The sequence below is a fragment of the Drosophila nasuta genome, chromosome 4 (genome assembly GCF_023558535.2).
Source record: "Drosophila nasuta strain 15112-1781.00 chromosome 4, ASM2355853v1, whole genome shotgun sequence".
NCBI lineage: Eukaryota > Metazoa > Arthropoda > Insecta > Diptera > Drosophilidae > Drosophila > Drosophila nasuta.
In genome coordinates this window covers 1730580-1746047 of record NC_083458.1, presented here as the reverse complement: position 1 = coordinate 1746047, position 15468 = coordinate 1730580, and the positions used below count along the sequence as shown (strand labels likewise).

The following is a 15468-nucleotide window of genomic DNA, read 5'->3' as shown; positions in this document are numbered from 1 at the left end:
ACTTACAGAATCTAGGCTTTGCAGTATGCCAATTCGTTTGCTCAGATGGTTCTGACGGGCCAGCTTTGTTGATAGCACGAACCCGAAACTTATATTGTTGACCTTCCTCCAACTTCTTGACAACACCTTTGCAAATGGGACCATCGGTTTCGGCGGCTTTTACAAATTCTCCGGAATCCTTGTCCATTACTTCAATAATGTAGTTTGTAATTGGTGATCCCCCATCTCGCATAGGTGGTTCCCATTTCAATTTAACGTGATGCTCATCCCAATCTTCCAGCTCTGGTAAGCCAGGCGGTGAAGCTATATCAAATGGATTCTTCGCTGTAATTGCTGATTCCGTTTCTAGTGGTTCCGATTCGCCTTCCTCATTGACAGCCTTAACACGGAATTGATAGCGATGATTGGGCTCGAGACCCTTCACATCAATCTCAGTTTTCGCAGGATCAACAGATCCAATAGGTACCCATTTACCAGTCGCTGTATCCATTTTTTTCGACAACATATCCAGTAAGAGGTACACCACCATTATCTTTTGGTTTCTTCCATTTCAGTTTGCAGCCTTCTTTATGAATATCGCTTACATCCAATGGACCTTCGGGCTTCGAAGGTTTATCTAATATAATAACTTCCACTTCCGCCTCATCAACACCATTAATATTCTCAGCACGAAGTTTATAGACGCCACTATCTTTGCGTGTCGTATCTAACAATGTCAGTTTAGTATTATAGTCTTCATTATCTAATCGTGCTTGACCACTAGGCGTAATTTCTTTTTCTTTAAAGGCCCACGTTAACGTTGGTGCGGGCTCTCCTTTGACATCTACATCAAATTTAACTGGTTGACCCGCTCGAACTTTAATGGGTTTCATTTTCTCTCGGTTTATGGATGGTTTGACTACAAAAATTTACAAACGTATTAATGAGTATCAATTGGAGTTAGGCACATTAAAAACATTACACGACCGTGGCTTGGCTTAACACTATAAATTATTATGTGTATAAGATTGGAATAAATCATTACGAGTTAAAGATCTTCAAAGGCATTGTTATTTTTAAATATACCCAACAGTGAAAGCTTAACAAAAAAAAAAAAAGTAAAAACTTATTAATTATGGAAAGCAATTTTGTTGATATTGAAGCTGAAAAATTAGTATAAAACTTGTTATGTATCAGAAGAACAAATTCTAATTAAAAATTTCGCAGAAGTATGATTTAAATTTCTTACGGTTTCTTGGCTTGGCTAAATGAGGTGCAGTCGCATCACTTGGTTCGCTAGGGCCTGCCTTATTAATAGCTCGAACACGGAATTGATACTCGTTTCCTTCGATAAGACCCTCGACTGTTGCCTCTGGTGCAGGTGTCTAAATATCAAAGAGGTTATTTATTTTTTTTATCGTTATACAGTGTTTTATATTTTTATGACCAGTGAACACCATACTATCTTAAGAAATACTATATTAGATCGTCTTCCTCAATTAACTTACTTATTTGCGATATTAATTTCAAATTGGAAATATAAGTCGACCCAATTGTTATAATAGTAAACCAGAAATTATATTTTTTTCAATTCACGTTAATGACTTCAATTCTAACAAAAAAAAAATTTGCGTAGGCAGAGATTACATCTGTATGAGAAAATACTTACGTTCGTGGTAAGAACTTCGTCCCATATCGGTGCGAATTTATCTTTTTTCTCAATAATGTAACCTGTGATGGGGGCACCACCATTGTCTTTTGGTACCTCCCATTTTAGTTTGACCATATGTTCATTGTAATCCTCGATTATAGGTGTACCTGGCTTACTGGCCGCTTCATATGGATTTTTAGCAATTATGCTGCCGTCGGTCTCGAGAGGTTCGGATTCGCCCTCCTCATTAATGGCCTTGACCCGAAACTGATACTCATGGCCTTCCTGAAGACCTTTGACATCAAATTCGGTATCATTACCAGAGGTACGTCCGACGGGTACCCAACGACCTTGTTTTTTATCGAATTTCTCGACTTGATAGGCCGTTATGGGCTTACCACCATCATCTTCTGGTTTCTTCCATTTTAACTTGCAGCTGTCCTTGGTAATATCGTTGACCGTTAACGGTCCCCTTGGCTTACCAGGAGGACCCAAAACGTTCACTTCAACAGTTGCCTCATCAAAACCATGGTCATTCTCAGCGCGAATCTTATAGACACCAGTGTGCTCTCGTACCGCATCTATTATCGATAATTTAGTATTATGAGGTATGTTTTTAATTTCAGCATTGCTTGGCAAGTTTTCTGGTTTGAGCTCATTGTCGTTTTGATACCATGTAATTGTTGGAGCTGGTTCACCACGTACATTGACGTCGTATTTTATAGGTTTGCCAGCACGTATTAGCAAAGGCTTTAAGTTGGTGCGATCAATTCGAGGTTTCACTGTAGATAGTAAAGAATATTAACAGCATTAATCGATATTTGCAACAGCACTTATAAGGATTTCTAATCTCTAGTTTCATTTAATAAGTTCAGAATGTATCTAATTTGAATAGTTAAATATTAAAAAGAAACAGCGAAGATAGAATGTAAAGGGTTTTCAGGGCGAACACAAATGCGTCATGTTTGCTGGTTAGAGAATATAAAGTATTTTCTTAAAAAAAATATCAGTGTACGATTTTTATACCCGCTACCCATAGGATAGGATGGTATTACAACTTTGTGCCTGGAAGCGGTTGTGTTTGGTATATTTTTAGAATTTAGAAAATGAGTAGCGGAAATCTCACAATTAGGCATACTCGACTGTAGGTTTTTACTTGTTTTATAGAATATAAACAACTTTTACGCAAAGAGTTTGCTTACGTCATACTCACATTTTTTATATTTGATGATCTGTGGCAGACTTGCGTCTGACGGTGGAGATGGGCCAGCTTTGTTGACGGCAATTACTCGGAACTCGTATTCACCATATTCCTGAAGACCGGCAATTGTTCCTTCCAAATGATCACCTGAAACTTCCAAAGCTTTTTCCCATTCTGGTTTATTTTTATCTTTCTTTTCAATGATGTACTTTTGAATTGGAGCACCACCATCATTATTTGGTGGGGTCCACTTCAGTTTAACACTTTGATTGTCATAATCGACAACCTCTGGAGTACCAGGTTTATTTGGCTCATCGAAGGGATCTTTGGCGACAACGCCTACAAGTGTTGTTAATGGTTCTGATTCGCCCTCCTCATTGACTGCCGACACACGGAATTTATACTCTGATCCCGGATTTAACCCAGTCACGTCAAAACTGGGGGGTTCTTTTTCACCAGCGGATCTACCAACTCGAATCCATTTACCAGTTGCAGTATCCATTTTTTCAATCACATATTCCTTAATCGGTACTCCGCCATCGTCATCCGGCTTTTTCCAATGCAGCTTACATCCAGTTGCGGTAACATCGTCGACAACGAGTGGTCCCTTTGGTGAGCTGGGCTTACCTAAAACAATTAACTCAACCGTTTCGCGATCAACACCATTTCGATTTTCAGCTTTCAATGTATAGAGCCCACTATCGTTGCGCTTTACATTTGTTATCACAAATTCCGTGTGGTAGTCAACCTTTTCGATAGTAATTCGATCACCGCTCGTTAATGGAACATCATCTCGCCAACTCCATGCCAATTCCGGTACGGGCTCACCGCTAACGTCCACCGACCATTTATGAGTTCGACCACTCTTGAGAGTAACCCGCTTAAAGGTCGTTCGGTCAATTTGTGGCTTAACTATTAAGTTTTGATAAATAAGGTAGTGATAAAAAATTTTAATTTAAACATAATCCGATATGAATAATATTGCAATTGCATACGTACTTTGAAAAAGCGTTTCACAAGCTTAAAGCATGTTAATTTTTCCAAACCACATTTTATTTGTTAGGGTAACGATATTTATAAAAGCAAATTACAAATATTTTATTTATTGGGACCAGTTACGATAAGCTTAAAGCTTATTTAAAATAAAAAATAATATATATTGCATTTGTATATTTGCAGTATGCTTAAATAATTTAAATTTATTATTTATTTAAAAATAATTTATGAAACAGGAAAAAAAGCTAAAATAGTAATCGAAATTCGAACCATATACACAAATTTTGAAGCACTCGGAGCCTCCAATATCATCAAAGGCATTTTAAAACAAGTATGAAAGCTACAGTCGAGTGTACTCGACTGTGAGATACCAGCTACCCATTTTGAATAAAAGCAATATATTTTGCGGTATTATTCTCAAAATATACCAAATATACTGCAAAAATACTAAAAATATACCAAATGGTATATGTGGTATATCGATATAGTACCGCATTCAAAATATACCATAGACGGCACAATATACCAGATTGTCAGCCAAAGCAACTAAGACCTCTAGTAAGTAGGCGTTTTTGCCCATACAAAAGTATTTCTTTAATAACTGCGACAATTTTTATCTGATCGCAACCAAATTTTCAGGGATCATAACTACTATAGTTATTACTGTATATACCAAAATTCGTAACTCTAGCTTTAAAATTACGCTTGTTATTCGATTTTTTTGATTTGCGGGGGCGGAAGTGGGCGTGGCAAAAATTTGAAACAAACTTGATCTGCGTGCAAACATAACAAATGCTGTCGAAAAAAAATTATAGCTCTATCTCTTATAGTCTCTGAGATCTAGGTGTTCATACGGACAGACGGACAGACGGACGGACGGACAGACGGACATGGCTATATCGTCTCGGCTGTTGACGCTGATCAAGAATATATATACTTTATAGGGTCGGAGATGCCTTCTTCTACCTGTTACATACATTTCCTGCCGGCACAAAGTTATAATACCCTTCTACCCTATGGGTAGCGGGTATAATAAATAAAAGTGTAGTTAATCGAGCAATGAAGAAATAACACTACAATTAACCATTATTAGATTTACATTTTTCTATTTATATTGTGTATATGAATTATTTGATTTTCTGATAACTTATTTACAAAGATTTTATATAGCTTTTAAGTCCTATAATAGTTTTATTAAATAAATTTGATTGCATTTGGTAAATAAAGTAATTACGCTGTTTACTACAAAATAAATTGCTAAGTAAATACGTTCCACAGTAAATATATAATAAATAAACATATATATATGAAGCACAGAAATATAATTATACACATTTTCATAATTGTGGAAAGGTGTGTTAAGCCAATGCCAAGCCAAAAAAAAAGCAATAATATACTTTTAGGATGATCATGATCTTGAATACCTATTGAATTACTTACGATTTTTATGCTTGCACAAATGATTATCGGTAGGCTGTGATGGCTCTGAGGGTCCAGCCTTGTTGACAGCACGTACTCGGAATTGATAGATCATTTTTTCCTTAAGTCCTTCAACTTTGCATTCGGGCGTTGGATCCTCCGTTTTGGTTACTTCCGTCCACGTTGGCGAAAATTTATCCTTAATTTCAACAATATAATGTGTAATTGGTCGTCCACCATCCGATGGAGGTCTTTTCCATTTAAGAAGTACACTTTTATTATCATAATCATCAATGACTGGTTGATTTGGTGGACTTGGAGGATCGTATGGATTCTTGGCAACAATCGCATCAGTTGTTTCAAGCGGTTCGGACTCGCCTTCTTTGTTAATTGCCTTGACACGGAATTTGTATTTTTTATTTGGTGTGAGTCCCTTGAAATCAAATGACGTCTCTTCTGGGCCAACTTCTCCCGCTGGTATCCAGCGTCCAGTTTCATCATCCATACGCTCCAACGCATAGCCGGTGATTTCACAACCGCCATCATCAGCAGGGCGCTTCCATTTCATCTTAATATGATGAGCACGAACTTCTTCTGGCTCAAAGGGACCACCGGGTGCCAATGGACGATCAAGAACCACAACTTGTGCTTCCGATTCAATTGTACCTGAACTATTCGTCAAAACTAATTTGTATTTGCCGGTATCCTTGCGCACCGCCTTCTTAATAGTAATGGACGAGTTACGCTCGAGTTGCTCCAGACAAGTGCGCTGATTGTCAAACTTTAGTACTTGTGTATCCTTCAACCAACTAGCCGTTGGTTCCGGTTCACCGTCATACTTTATATCAAAGCGCACAGTTTGCCCTTTCTTAATAGTGATATTTTTAAGGCCATCGCCAATGAGGAATGGCTTAACAAAACGGCATTTGGCAATAATGGCTTTCGTCTTGTCGCTAGGCTCGCCAGGACCAGCTCGATTAATAGCACGGACTCGAAATTCGTACTGTTGGCCCTCTTTGAGATCATTAACGGTTGCTGTTCTAGCATCTCCGGGTACTTCTTTGCCGGCCACCCAATCATTGGAGAATTTTTCCTTATATTCAACAACGTATGCTGTGATGGGATCACCACCATCGCTGTCGGGTGCCTCCCATTTCAAATCAGCATGATCTTTATCCCAATCGACCAGATCAACCTCTTTTGGTTTACCAGGCTCATCCCATGGATCTTTTGCGAGTATTGAGTTTTTGAAGGTAGCCGGGTCAGATGGGCCAATTTTGTTGACAGCACGTAAACGGAATCTGTACTGCTTCTTTGGTACCAAGTCGTCAATTTTCTTAAGACATGGCTCGTTTGGTAGAACCTCAGCGACAGGATCCCAGCCTTGTTTTTTGCTCAAGTCTTGGCGTTCGATCACGTATTTTGTTATAGGACTTCCGCCATCGTCCGCTGGTGGTTTGAATTGCACGACACATGAAGTTTGATACACATCAGTAATATCTATATCTCTCGGAGGTTCTGGGACATCTTGGCATATAATGTTAACATTTTTCGTATCTTCACCCTGCCCATTGACAATTTTTATTTGATATGGTCCTGACAAATCTCGTGAGGGTTTTTTAATTTTAAAGGTAACCTTGTCATCGGTGACCGCAACTTCAACATCCTTGACGGGCAAGGGTTTGCCATCTTTAATTAATTTAGCTTCAATCGGAGTTTGTCTTGTACCGCAGACTTCATGAAAGAGACAAAATAAGGAATATACTACTTGCAATAATAATATAATAAGGCATCTTAATAAGATTAATGTGTTTTAACACGATAAATAAATGGATTTATAATTACAAAAAAAAAAAACTATAAACGGCCTATTTGTACTGGAAGTCAATTAACTTAGAAATTACAATGTAAAAGTTTAAAAATGACCCATAAATAAATAATTAAAATACCTTTGTAGGGCACTTCAATAATTACAGCTGCACTTATAGGACCAGCGAACTCATCTGGACAATCGATGTTGGGTCTACTCTCTCCTTTGCGTACAGAAAGTTGGCAGGTTGAGTTCAATTGTCCCGACTCACAGGTTATCTCACCAACATCGGTTAATTCAAGACTGTTAAAAACCAATTGATGTTTACCACCGCCTAAATTTTTAATTTCAATACGTTCGTTTGGCACTATGGGTTCTCCATTAAACTTCCAATCACATGGAGCTGTTTGATCCTGTAGCTCTACATCTAATACCAATTTCTCACGCTCCACAGCATCAGTGTCTTTAAGTTTCTTGTTGAATCGATTTTGATCTTAAATAGTTCAAAAGAAATATATAATATAATATATTTTCAGGCAACGCAACTAAAAAAAAAAATGAAAATATATTATTTTCTTACAGTTTATGATAATTTCAGCGTCGGTCTTATCAGCGTTTGTTGTACACCTAAACTGACCCGCATCAGTAACTTTGCAATCTTTAATCACAAGCTTTCGCTTACGGCCGTCTTTAATAATTTGCATACGTTTATCGGGCTTTATTTCCTCATCATTACGGAACCATTGAACATCACCTTGGGCATCGTCAATTTCACAAGCCAGGGTAACAGTATCCTTCTCTATACATTGCTGTGATTTGAGTACTTTGACAAACTTGTAGGGATACTCCACAACATTAAGGGCACATTCGGTTTTATCTGGTTGTTTATCTAATTGACATCGATATTTGCCCGTGTCCTCCAATAGAGATTCTTTGATAATGAGCTTTAGATTACCATTAATATCTTTGGAGATCAAATAACGTGGATCATCCGATTCAATTTTTTTGTTATCCTTGAACCAATGCACATTGGCCATGCTACTGCTAACAGCACATTCCAATGTCGTCTCATGTCGCGTAAATCCTTCAAGTTTCTTTTTGAGTGGTTTTGTAAATGTGTAGGTGGGATCGGCTTCCTCAACATTAAGAAATGCGGTGCTGGACACGCCGCCAATTTCAATTGTGTATTTGCCAGTATCCTCCACCTTAGGCGTTGTTATTATCAACTGGTACGTATCATTCTCTTGCTTGAATTTGTATTTGCTGCCTGTGAACACCTCCTATAATATGGAGCCCCATTTAATAATAGAAAATTTTAATACTAGGTATGTAACATATATTTTATAAATGATTAAAATATATCTGATCTAAAACGTGAGAACGTTTAGGTAATCAATGGAAAAGAAAATGTTACTTTTCTCATATTAAATTAATAGTCTTTAATATAAGCCGTTGTTTTGTAATAATAAATTAATAATTTTTCAACTTGTGAATAGTAATATTCTAATTGAATTTAGGAAATAAATTAATTTATTCCTCTCGAAAAAATTGGATTGATTAACGAGAATCTAAAAGCAGTCTAAGCTTACTTTTACATACAAATGTAACATTGGCTCCTTTTTAGAATTTAATCAATCGATTTTTCACGGCAAATTTTTTATCACACCAACGCACTTATTTGTATATAAAAACTTGTAATATTGATTACCATTTTTAAAATTGATTAAAAAAACAAATAAAACAGAAAATAATTTACAATTATTAATTAATACTCACATCTTTTCTAAAAAGCCATTTCGGTTTGCAATTTGGCTTGCTGAATCGCGCTTCAAATACAACTTTCTTATCTTTTCCTTCCTTTGCGAACTGGTCTATCAGCGGGCTAAGGAATGACTCAACCTTCTATGCTCATTTATCGCGATGTTGTTGTTAATGATTGAATTTATTTGCGTTGTCAAAAATGGGTAAAGAGGTCAAACGACATCAATATTGATATAGGATTACAATTAGCATTCACAATTAAAATAGATGCACACATAAGATCGACAAATGTGTACTATTTTAAATCATCTCTCTATATATATTTTATTTAATTCTATTTCACTCAAGTTATTTCTAATACTGAGTATGATTACGAACTATGATAATTTTAATAAAACAAATCAAAAGCAAAAAATACAAATCAACGCAAAAAAACAATTTTTAATATACATTCATAAAATATTTATAGCAATTAAAATGAGTTGTTTCTTCGAAACAACAATGATTATTAACTGCTGTTTGTATTACTAATTAAATTTCTTATATTTTCCTTCATCGTTTATTTTTAATCGCAATTTATGAAGGAACATTTTAAATATGTATTTCAAAATTGGAGAAAAAATGTAGTTAATTTCAAAGGATAAATAAACGTTCATTGTATATAATTAATGTACTATATATATCCGTTTGAAATTTTGATAATCATAAGATCATTGTAGACGTCCAATATCAAAACTAACAAAAGGAATTGAAGACAAAAAGAAAATATCAACCGAACAATAAAAATATCACTTTATATGTTTGTCTAATATTGTACAAACAATGTCCATAATATGAGGAAAATAAATGAATGTGCTCCCAAATCTCATCTCAAGTATAGCACAAGCACAGTTAGTCTGTTAAAAACTACAAAAATCAGAGTATAAAAAGTCGATGGAGGGACAAAGACGCCAAAAAGCAAGAAAACCTGTTCATCAAAAAAAAAATTTTCTTTTATTTTTAAATTTTGATTTATAATGAAATAAACTCTGTTATTTGAAATCGCACCTCCTCGCGTCGAAATGGATGCAACGTCGGCCAATCGGGGATCAGCTCAGCTAGGGATGGCCTACGAGATGATGGCGCCTGTATATTACATATTGTACATTATAACGATTAAATATGTTGTTCTTAGTGTTTAACAGTCCCAGAAAGAGAAATTTCATTACCAATTGCCACATCCAAGCAAAAGTATTATGATTAGGACAACTAGTAAAGTTAGTTGAAGAATTTAAGGTAAAATTCGATAACTGGACAAGCCATCGTCGTTTTCTAATTTTTTTTTTAGCTGAGAATCGATATCTTGTCAACTGTCGATATTGGTCCTATACCTGTACCTTATTTTTGCATTTTAACATTCAATAGGGTGTGGAGAATTTTAAGAGTGATATAATAATTATATAAAATTATAACAATGATACATTACAATTGAAAGGGCATTTGAAGATTTGCATGAAATTCTTCGTTTTAAATTAGATTTTTATATAGTTTTCTGCGCTCACTTAACGTTTAAAGAATGCAATTTGCAATCAAAATTTAAAATTACTACAATGTCGTGATGTGCAGTAATTTTGATTAAAATTTTGTTTTGGAAAAAAATTGTTAGTTTTGTAAACCATATTTTGTTTCCTTACCCTTTCGACTTTTTTTAAAGCGGGCAACGGTTTTTCAGTTTCTTTAAGATCGCCCCAATTAGGGTCTTGTTCTTCTTTGTCCCATTTTTGATAACGACGTTTTTTAAGCATGGCACGGAAATCCATACCACTTGAATCGGAGACATATAATTGCATCTCCGCGGAGTCCTCACCATGTATATTCGAAACAACAACCTTATATTTGCTTTCATCGTTCGGTTTGCACTTACGCATACACAATGTAATTGTGTTCGTTTGCCCATCCGTTAGGAATTTGTAGCGACCGCCCTCAAGTATTTCACTAACGCCTTTGTAGAATTTAAATGTAGGTGCTGGGTTGCCCTCGACACCAACCGTAAGGTAGGCCGTCGAGTCTGTCAATTTCATGAAACATAACAATGAAACAAACATAGATATATATATATGGGTAAGTATGGGTACAAACAAGCTCATGCATGAAAAAAATTGTTCGTCCTACCAAAAAAACTAAAACTCGATTGTATTAAAGAAACCCAATTTTTTGCTCTTTAAGTAATAGTTTCATTCTAGTATATACATCTTTATGGTAACCAAATTTATATTGATATGATGAAGAATTTTATTTTAAAATGCATAATTGCAAAAACAAACTAACCGTAGTGCAAGAGATTTTGCCATTCTAGGAGTTCATAATTCAAAAGCAGTTGAATTTTTGTGAGTCACTTTAAATTTGGAATGAAGTTCTTCTATCCCTAAACAATTTTTCAGGATTTCAGAAACAGTAATATTTGTAAAAGGTTAAAATAAAAGGTTTATTTTAATGTGCAGTGCAATTGCAAAGTCTAAGCTTTGACAATTAAGAAAAAAAAAACACCAAATTTATATATTTTGAAGTTAGTTCATAGAAATATTAATTAATATCCCTTAGCTTTGACAAATTATACACTCTGGCTTTATAATGTTACACTTTAACTTCACTACACTTTGCGCATCACTAAATGCTGTGCAGCCTTAGAAAATATGTTAACATGAATTTTAGATTATTATTACTATAAAATAATTGTAATATGTTTATAGTTGTCTTTACTTATTTGAAATAGTTTTTTTTTTTATCGATGTAAATAGATTTTCAGTGAAATGGAAGTAAAATTAGTAGTAGCTGGTGGTACTAAAAAGAATCTCATGAGTTGTGTAAAATTAAGAATAACACTACTTTTTTAATTTTTTTTTATAAAATACCTAAAGGATAAAAATTTATCCCAATTCTAGCTTTAATACATTAGTGAACAACTATAGTACATAAAAAACTAAGTTTTGAAACATTTTCCACTTGGACATTAGTTACATTTAAGATAACATTTATTTTAGGTTGACAACATACCTTCGACCACGGAGTATGACTCCTGTACATCGATAATTGAGGGTGGACCTCCATCACCAACATCACGCAACGGAGTTGAAGGTTTGTTTATAAGGTCTTCCAGGTCTTGAACACTTGGTCTCCGTACATCAATGGAAGGACGTCTCCGCTTTTATTGGACAAGCACAATAACATCACGAACACATAGCAACAAACAAAATTATCAAATATACATATGTCAGTCGATATTGGTATTCTTGAAGCGTAATGAAGAAAAGTAAACAGTAAAGATTAAACCAATTTATGAAATCATTTATATTTTCAATGGAAAATGGAAAACTACAATTCAAAGTATATAATATACTTTATTCCGTTATAATTCGGAGTTGTTAAGAACCAAAACACGAAAAATATTAATTTCAAAACTACAGATATACATACATCAACTACTAAAAAATCTCAAACTTTTACTTAACAGTTATTATGCATGACAAAAAGATTGTTTGTTTAATTAGTATATATGTGTGTATATGAGCGTTTTACAAAACGTGTAGATTAATTAATTCATTAAGTGCACATTGATATTGAATCAATCTTGTTTTAATATGTGCACGTTTAAAATAAAAACCATTTTATAATATTAATTTTAATTATGTATTCCCAAATGATTCTTCAAATTTCCAACAAGTGACTAATAATTAGTTTACATTGTAAACCCATTTGTAATAATAACACCCTTATAGACCATTGCCGCCCCATAAAGTACAGCTGTATTTAGATCACAAGTGCAAGCATAGATAAATAAATGCAAACAAAATACATAATAGAAGAAAATCATAATAATCATAATGTCATAGTAAAATAAACATTGCAGAACCAGAATAGGTTGCAATATACTAATGATTATGATTAACTTTAAAAATATTTTAAAAACTGTATTATTCCTTCTAACAAATTTGTATATAACAGCCAATTGCAGTGGTTATTTATCTTTAGAACTCCTAATTAAAGACAACGAATAATGTATAATATTATTTCACACTACTACTTGATGTACAAATAAACGACTTAGAATATATTATTTACAGGAATGTGAGAAGGGCTAATGCCAGTCACAAATTTAAATAAAGTATTGATGTGAATATACAGTCGGATATCTATGTAAATCAATATTTACAAAACCTTCATGGTACGACTATTCTGAATTTAATATAAGTAATCAACACAAACAAAACAAGCGATAACAAATATAAATATATATTTAGACCTGTTTTGTGTCCCCCCATTTCGCCTGGTCTTTGCTGCTTGTGCTATCGAAACAAAAATAAGTATTTTAATGAATAATTTTCAAAATAATATCAAATATTCAAAAAACGACACACCTTTGAAATGCCCTTGAAAGTTAAATAATTATAGAAATGAACAATTTTTATATCCCTTCCTGAAAAATGTTCGGTTATATTGCTTGCATTTTATACGTCCTCTTTAATTCGAAGTAATAATAATTTTAATCATTACGCATCTTAATGGGGGTTAAATGTATGTAAAAAGTCTAATTTCAATAAGAAGTAAGAAAGCTACAGTCGAGTGTGTACGACTGTGATACACCTGCTACCCATTCAATAAAAGCAAAACAGTGCAAAAAGTATTAAACTATATCCACGTAGCAAATGATTGTATACCGAAATCCATATTTCGTCTTCACAACAAACTTCTACATACTATACTACCTTGTTTTTTTTTTTCGAAATCCACAACAAACTTAATCTGCGTGCAACAACAACAAAGGTGGTGTTTATATCTTTTATAGTCTATGAGATGTCAGTGCTCCACGGACGGACATGGCATTTTGAGTCGGATGTGCATCGTCTTGCCTGTACCTACATTTATTTGTGCAGGCACAACTTTATAGAATTCTTCTACACTATGGGTAGCTGGTAAATTATATTAAATTATTATATTAAAATGTTTTAACATAGTAATAAAGAAAATCAATCAACGAATCATGTGTATGAGTATTCATTCTCGTATTGAGCAACTACGACTTTTGATATACATACTACTATATGTATGTAGTTGCATACAAATGAACCTAGCAATTCAAATGGAAGTATTATGCGTAAATATGAAAGCATTTAAAAAAAATTAATAATTAACTAAATCTACATACTTTGATTTAATGTAATGTAACCAAGGCTGCAAACAGCTTATCGTAATTTTTAATGATTGTATTATACAAGATTGATTAATTGATTAATTAATCTCCCACCACTCTATAATACAAGTATATCTAATCATTTATTTGGTGGCAACATCAAAAAATAAATATTATGACGTCAATTAAAAGTCTAAAAATACAATATTTGATTATTACGTTTTGTTATGCTTTTGAATGTTTAAGTACACTAAGTCTCAAAACCTTTGTAAAAAATGTGGCTAGTTTGCAGCCCTAGTGCTTGTAGTTAATTTATTGGCATTGGTAATTATTAATTTAATGCAGGTGAACGAATATTTGGAAATTGGATGTCTGATAGGGGTTTCTTTTAAAAAAATGGAATCGACCAAAATACTACAACATAAAAACGTGAGGGAAAAAGCACAACTAACTCTCACCTGTCCTTCACCAACCTCGCCTGGCCTCAATAACTGCAATATGTGTGTGTTTTAATTAAAATCAATAAAAGGCCGAAGAACATTCATTTTGCGTTTTGACTATTTAACAAGATTGATAGTGATACAATGTTGAATTTATATGGATGATAGTGAAGCGTACTGCACATGCCAAAAAGTATTATTTCTATCTCGACCTTTCTATTATATATTTGTTTGTGTAGTAAATAAATATTATTAGTAATTGAGATATATTTAATTGTTTGTAATTAATATATTCTGTAATTTCTTTCTATTTGTTATCAGTTGTTGAAATTAATAAATTGAAAATTTATATTTTTTTAGTTCTTATGTCTTTACGTTAACACCGAACACGGCCTCGTCTCTACACTCGCGATACACTTAACCAAATGCACCTTCGCAACAAATTTTTTTGTTTAAATGCTCATAACGAATACATAATGTATATTATTGTTAAGTTTTGTTTTTTATATACACATATGTATGATTATAATAATGCGGTTTAGCTGTAGACCATTTTGACCTGTCAGTGGTGCCAATTAACAAGCAGGAGAAATATAAAACAGCGGGAAATATATAAATAGTTCCAGTTGTATCTGTGTAAACAATATCATAAGTTAAAGAACTTATTAAGTCCGATCGACTTTTGTTTTTATGCTTTTGAATAAAACTAGCTTGGGCGTAAAAATTGTATTAATTTAAATTTGTTAAATTTTTTTTAATGATTTTGAAAAATATTTCAGTTAATGCAATGATATAAATATTTAATAACTTTGAATGTATTTTTAATTTCTTTTTTTTAAATATATTTACTCTTGTTTAATTTAAATAGCTTTTTGTTTGCAAAAGTTGTCATCACAACTGTCAATTGAATATACATATAATTTAATATCCTAATGCATAAGACACGTGCAGTCTATTTACGATGCAGTATGTCTCTTTTCTATTATTGTGGTATATGTGGATGATTAAATAATACGCAATGATATGCAAATATAAATAAAAATC

General features: G+C 33.6%; 1 protein-coding gene across 1 annotated transcript in view; it reads right to left on the bottom strand.

The window, feature by feature from the left end:
* LOC132794932 (twitchin) overlaps positions 1–15468 on the bottom strand; it is a 63314-nt gene that overhangs the window by 24302 nt on the left and 23544 nt on the right. Inside the window, 12 exon segments of the mRNA XM_060805251.1 lie at positions 7–493; positions 495–898; positions 1229–1364; positions 1649–2412; positions 2844–3743; positions 5268–6980; positions 7196–7549; positions 7637–8336; positions 8833–8958; positions 10491–10864; positions 11851–11998; positions 14443–14475. Of these exon segments, the coding sequence (XP_060661234.1) occupies positions 7–493; positions 495–898; positions 1229–1364; positions 1649–2412; positions 2844–3743; positions 5268–6980; positions 7196–7549; positions 7637–8336; positions 8833–8958; positions 10491–10864; positions 11851–11998; positions 14443–14475 (6139 nt within the window).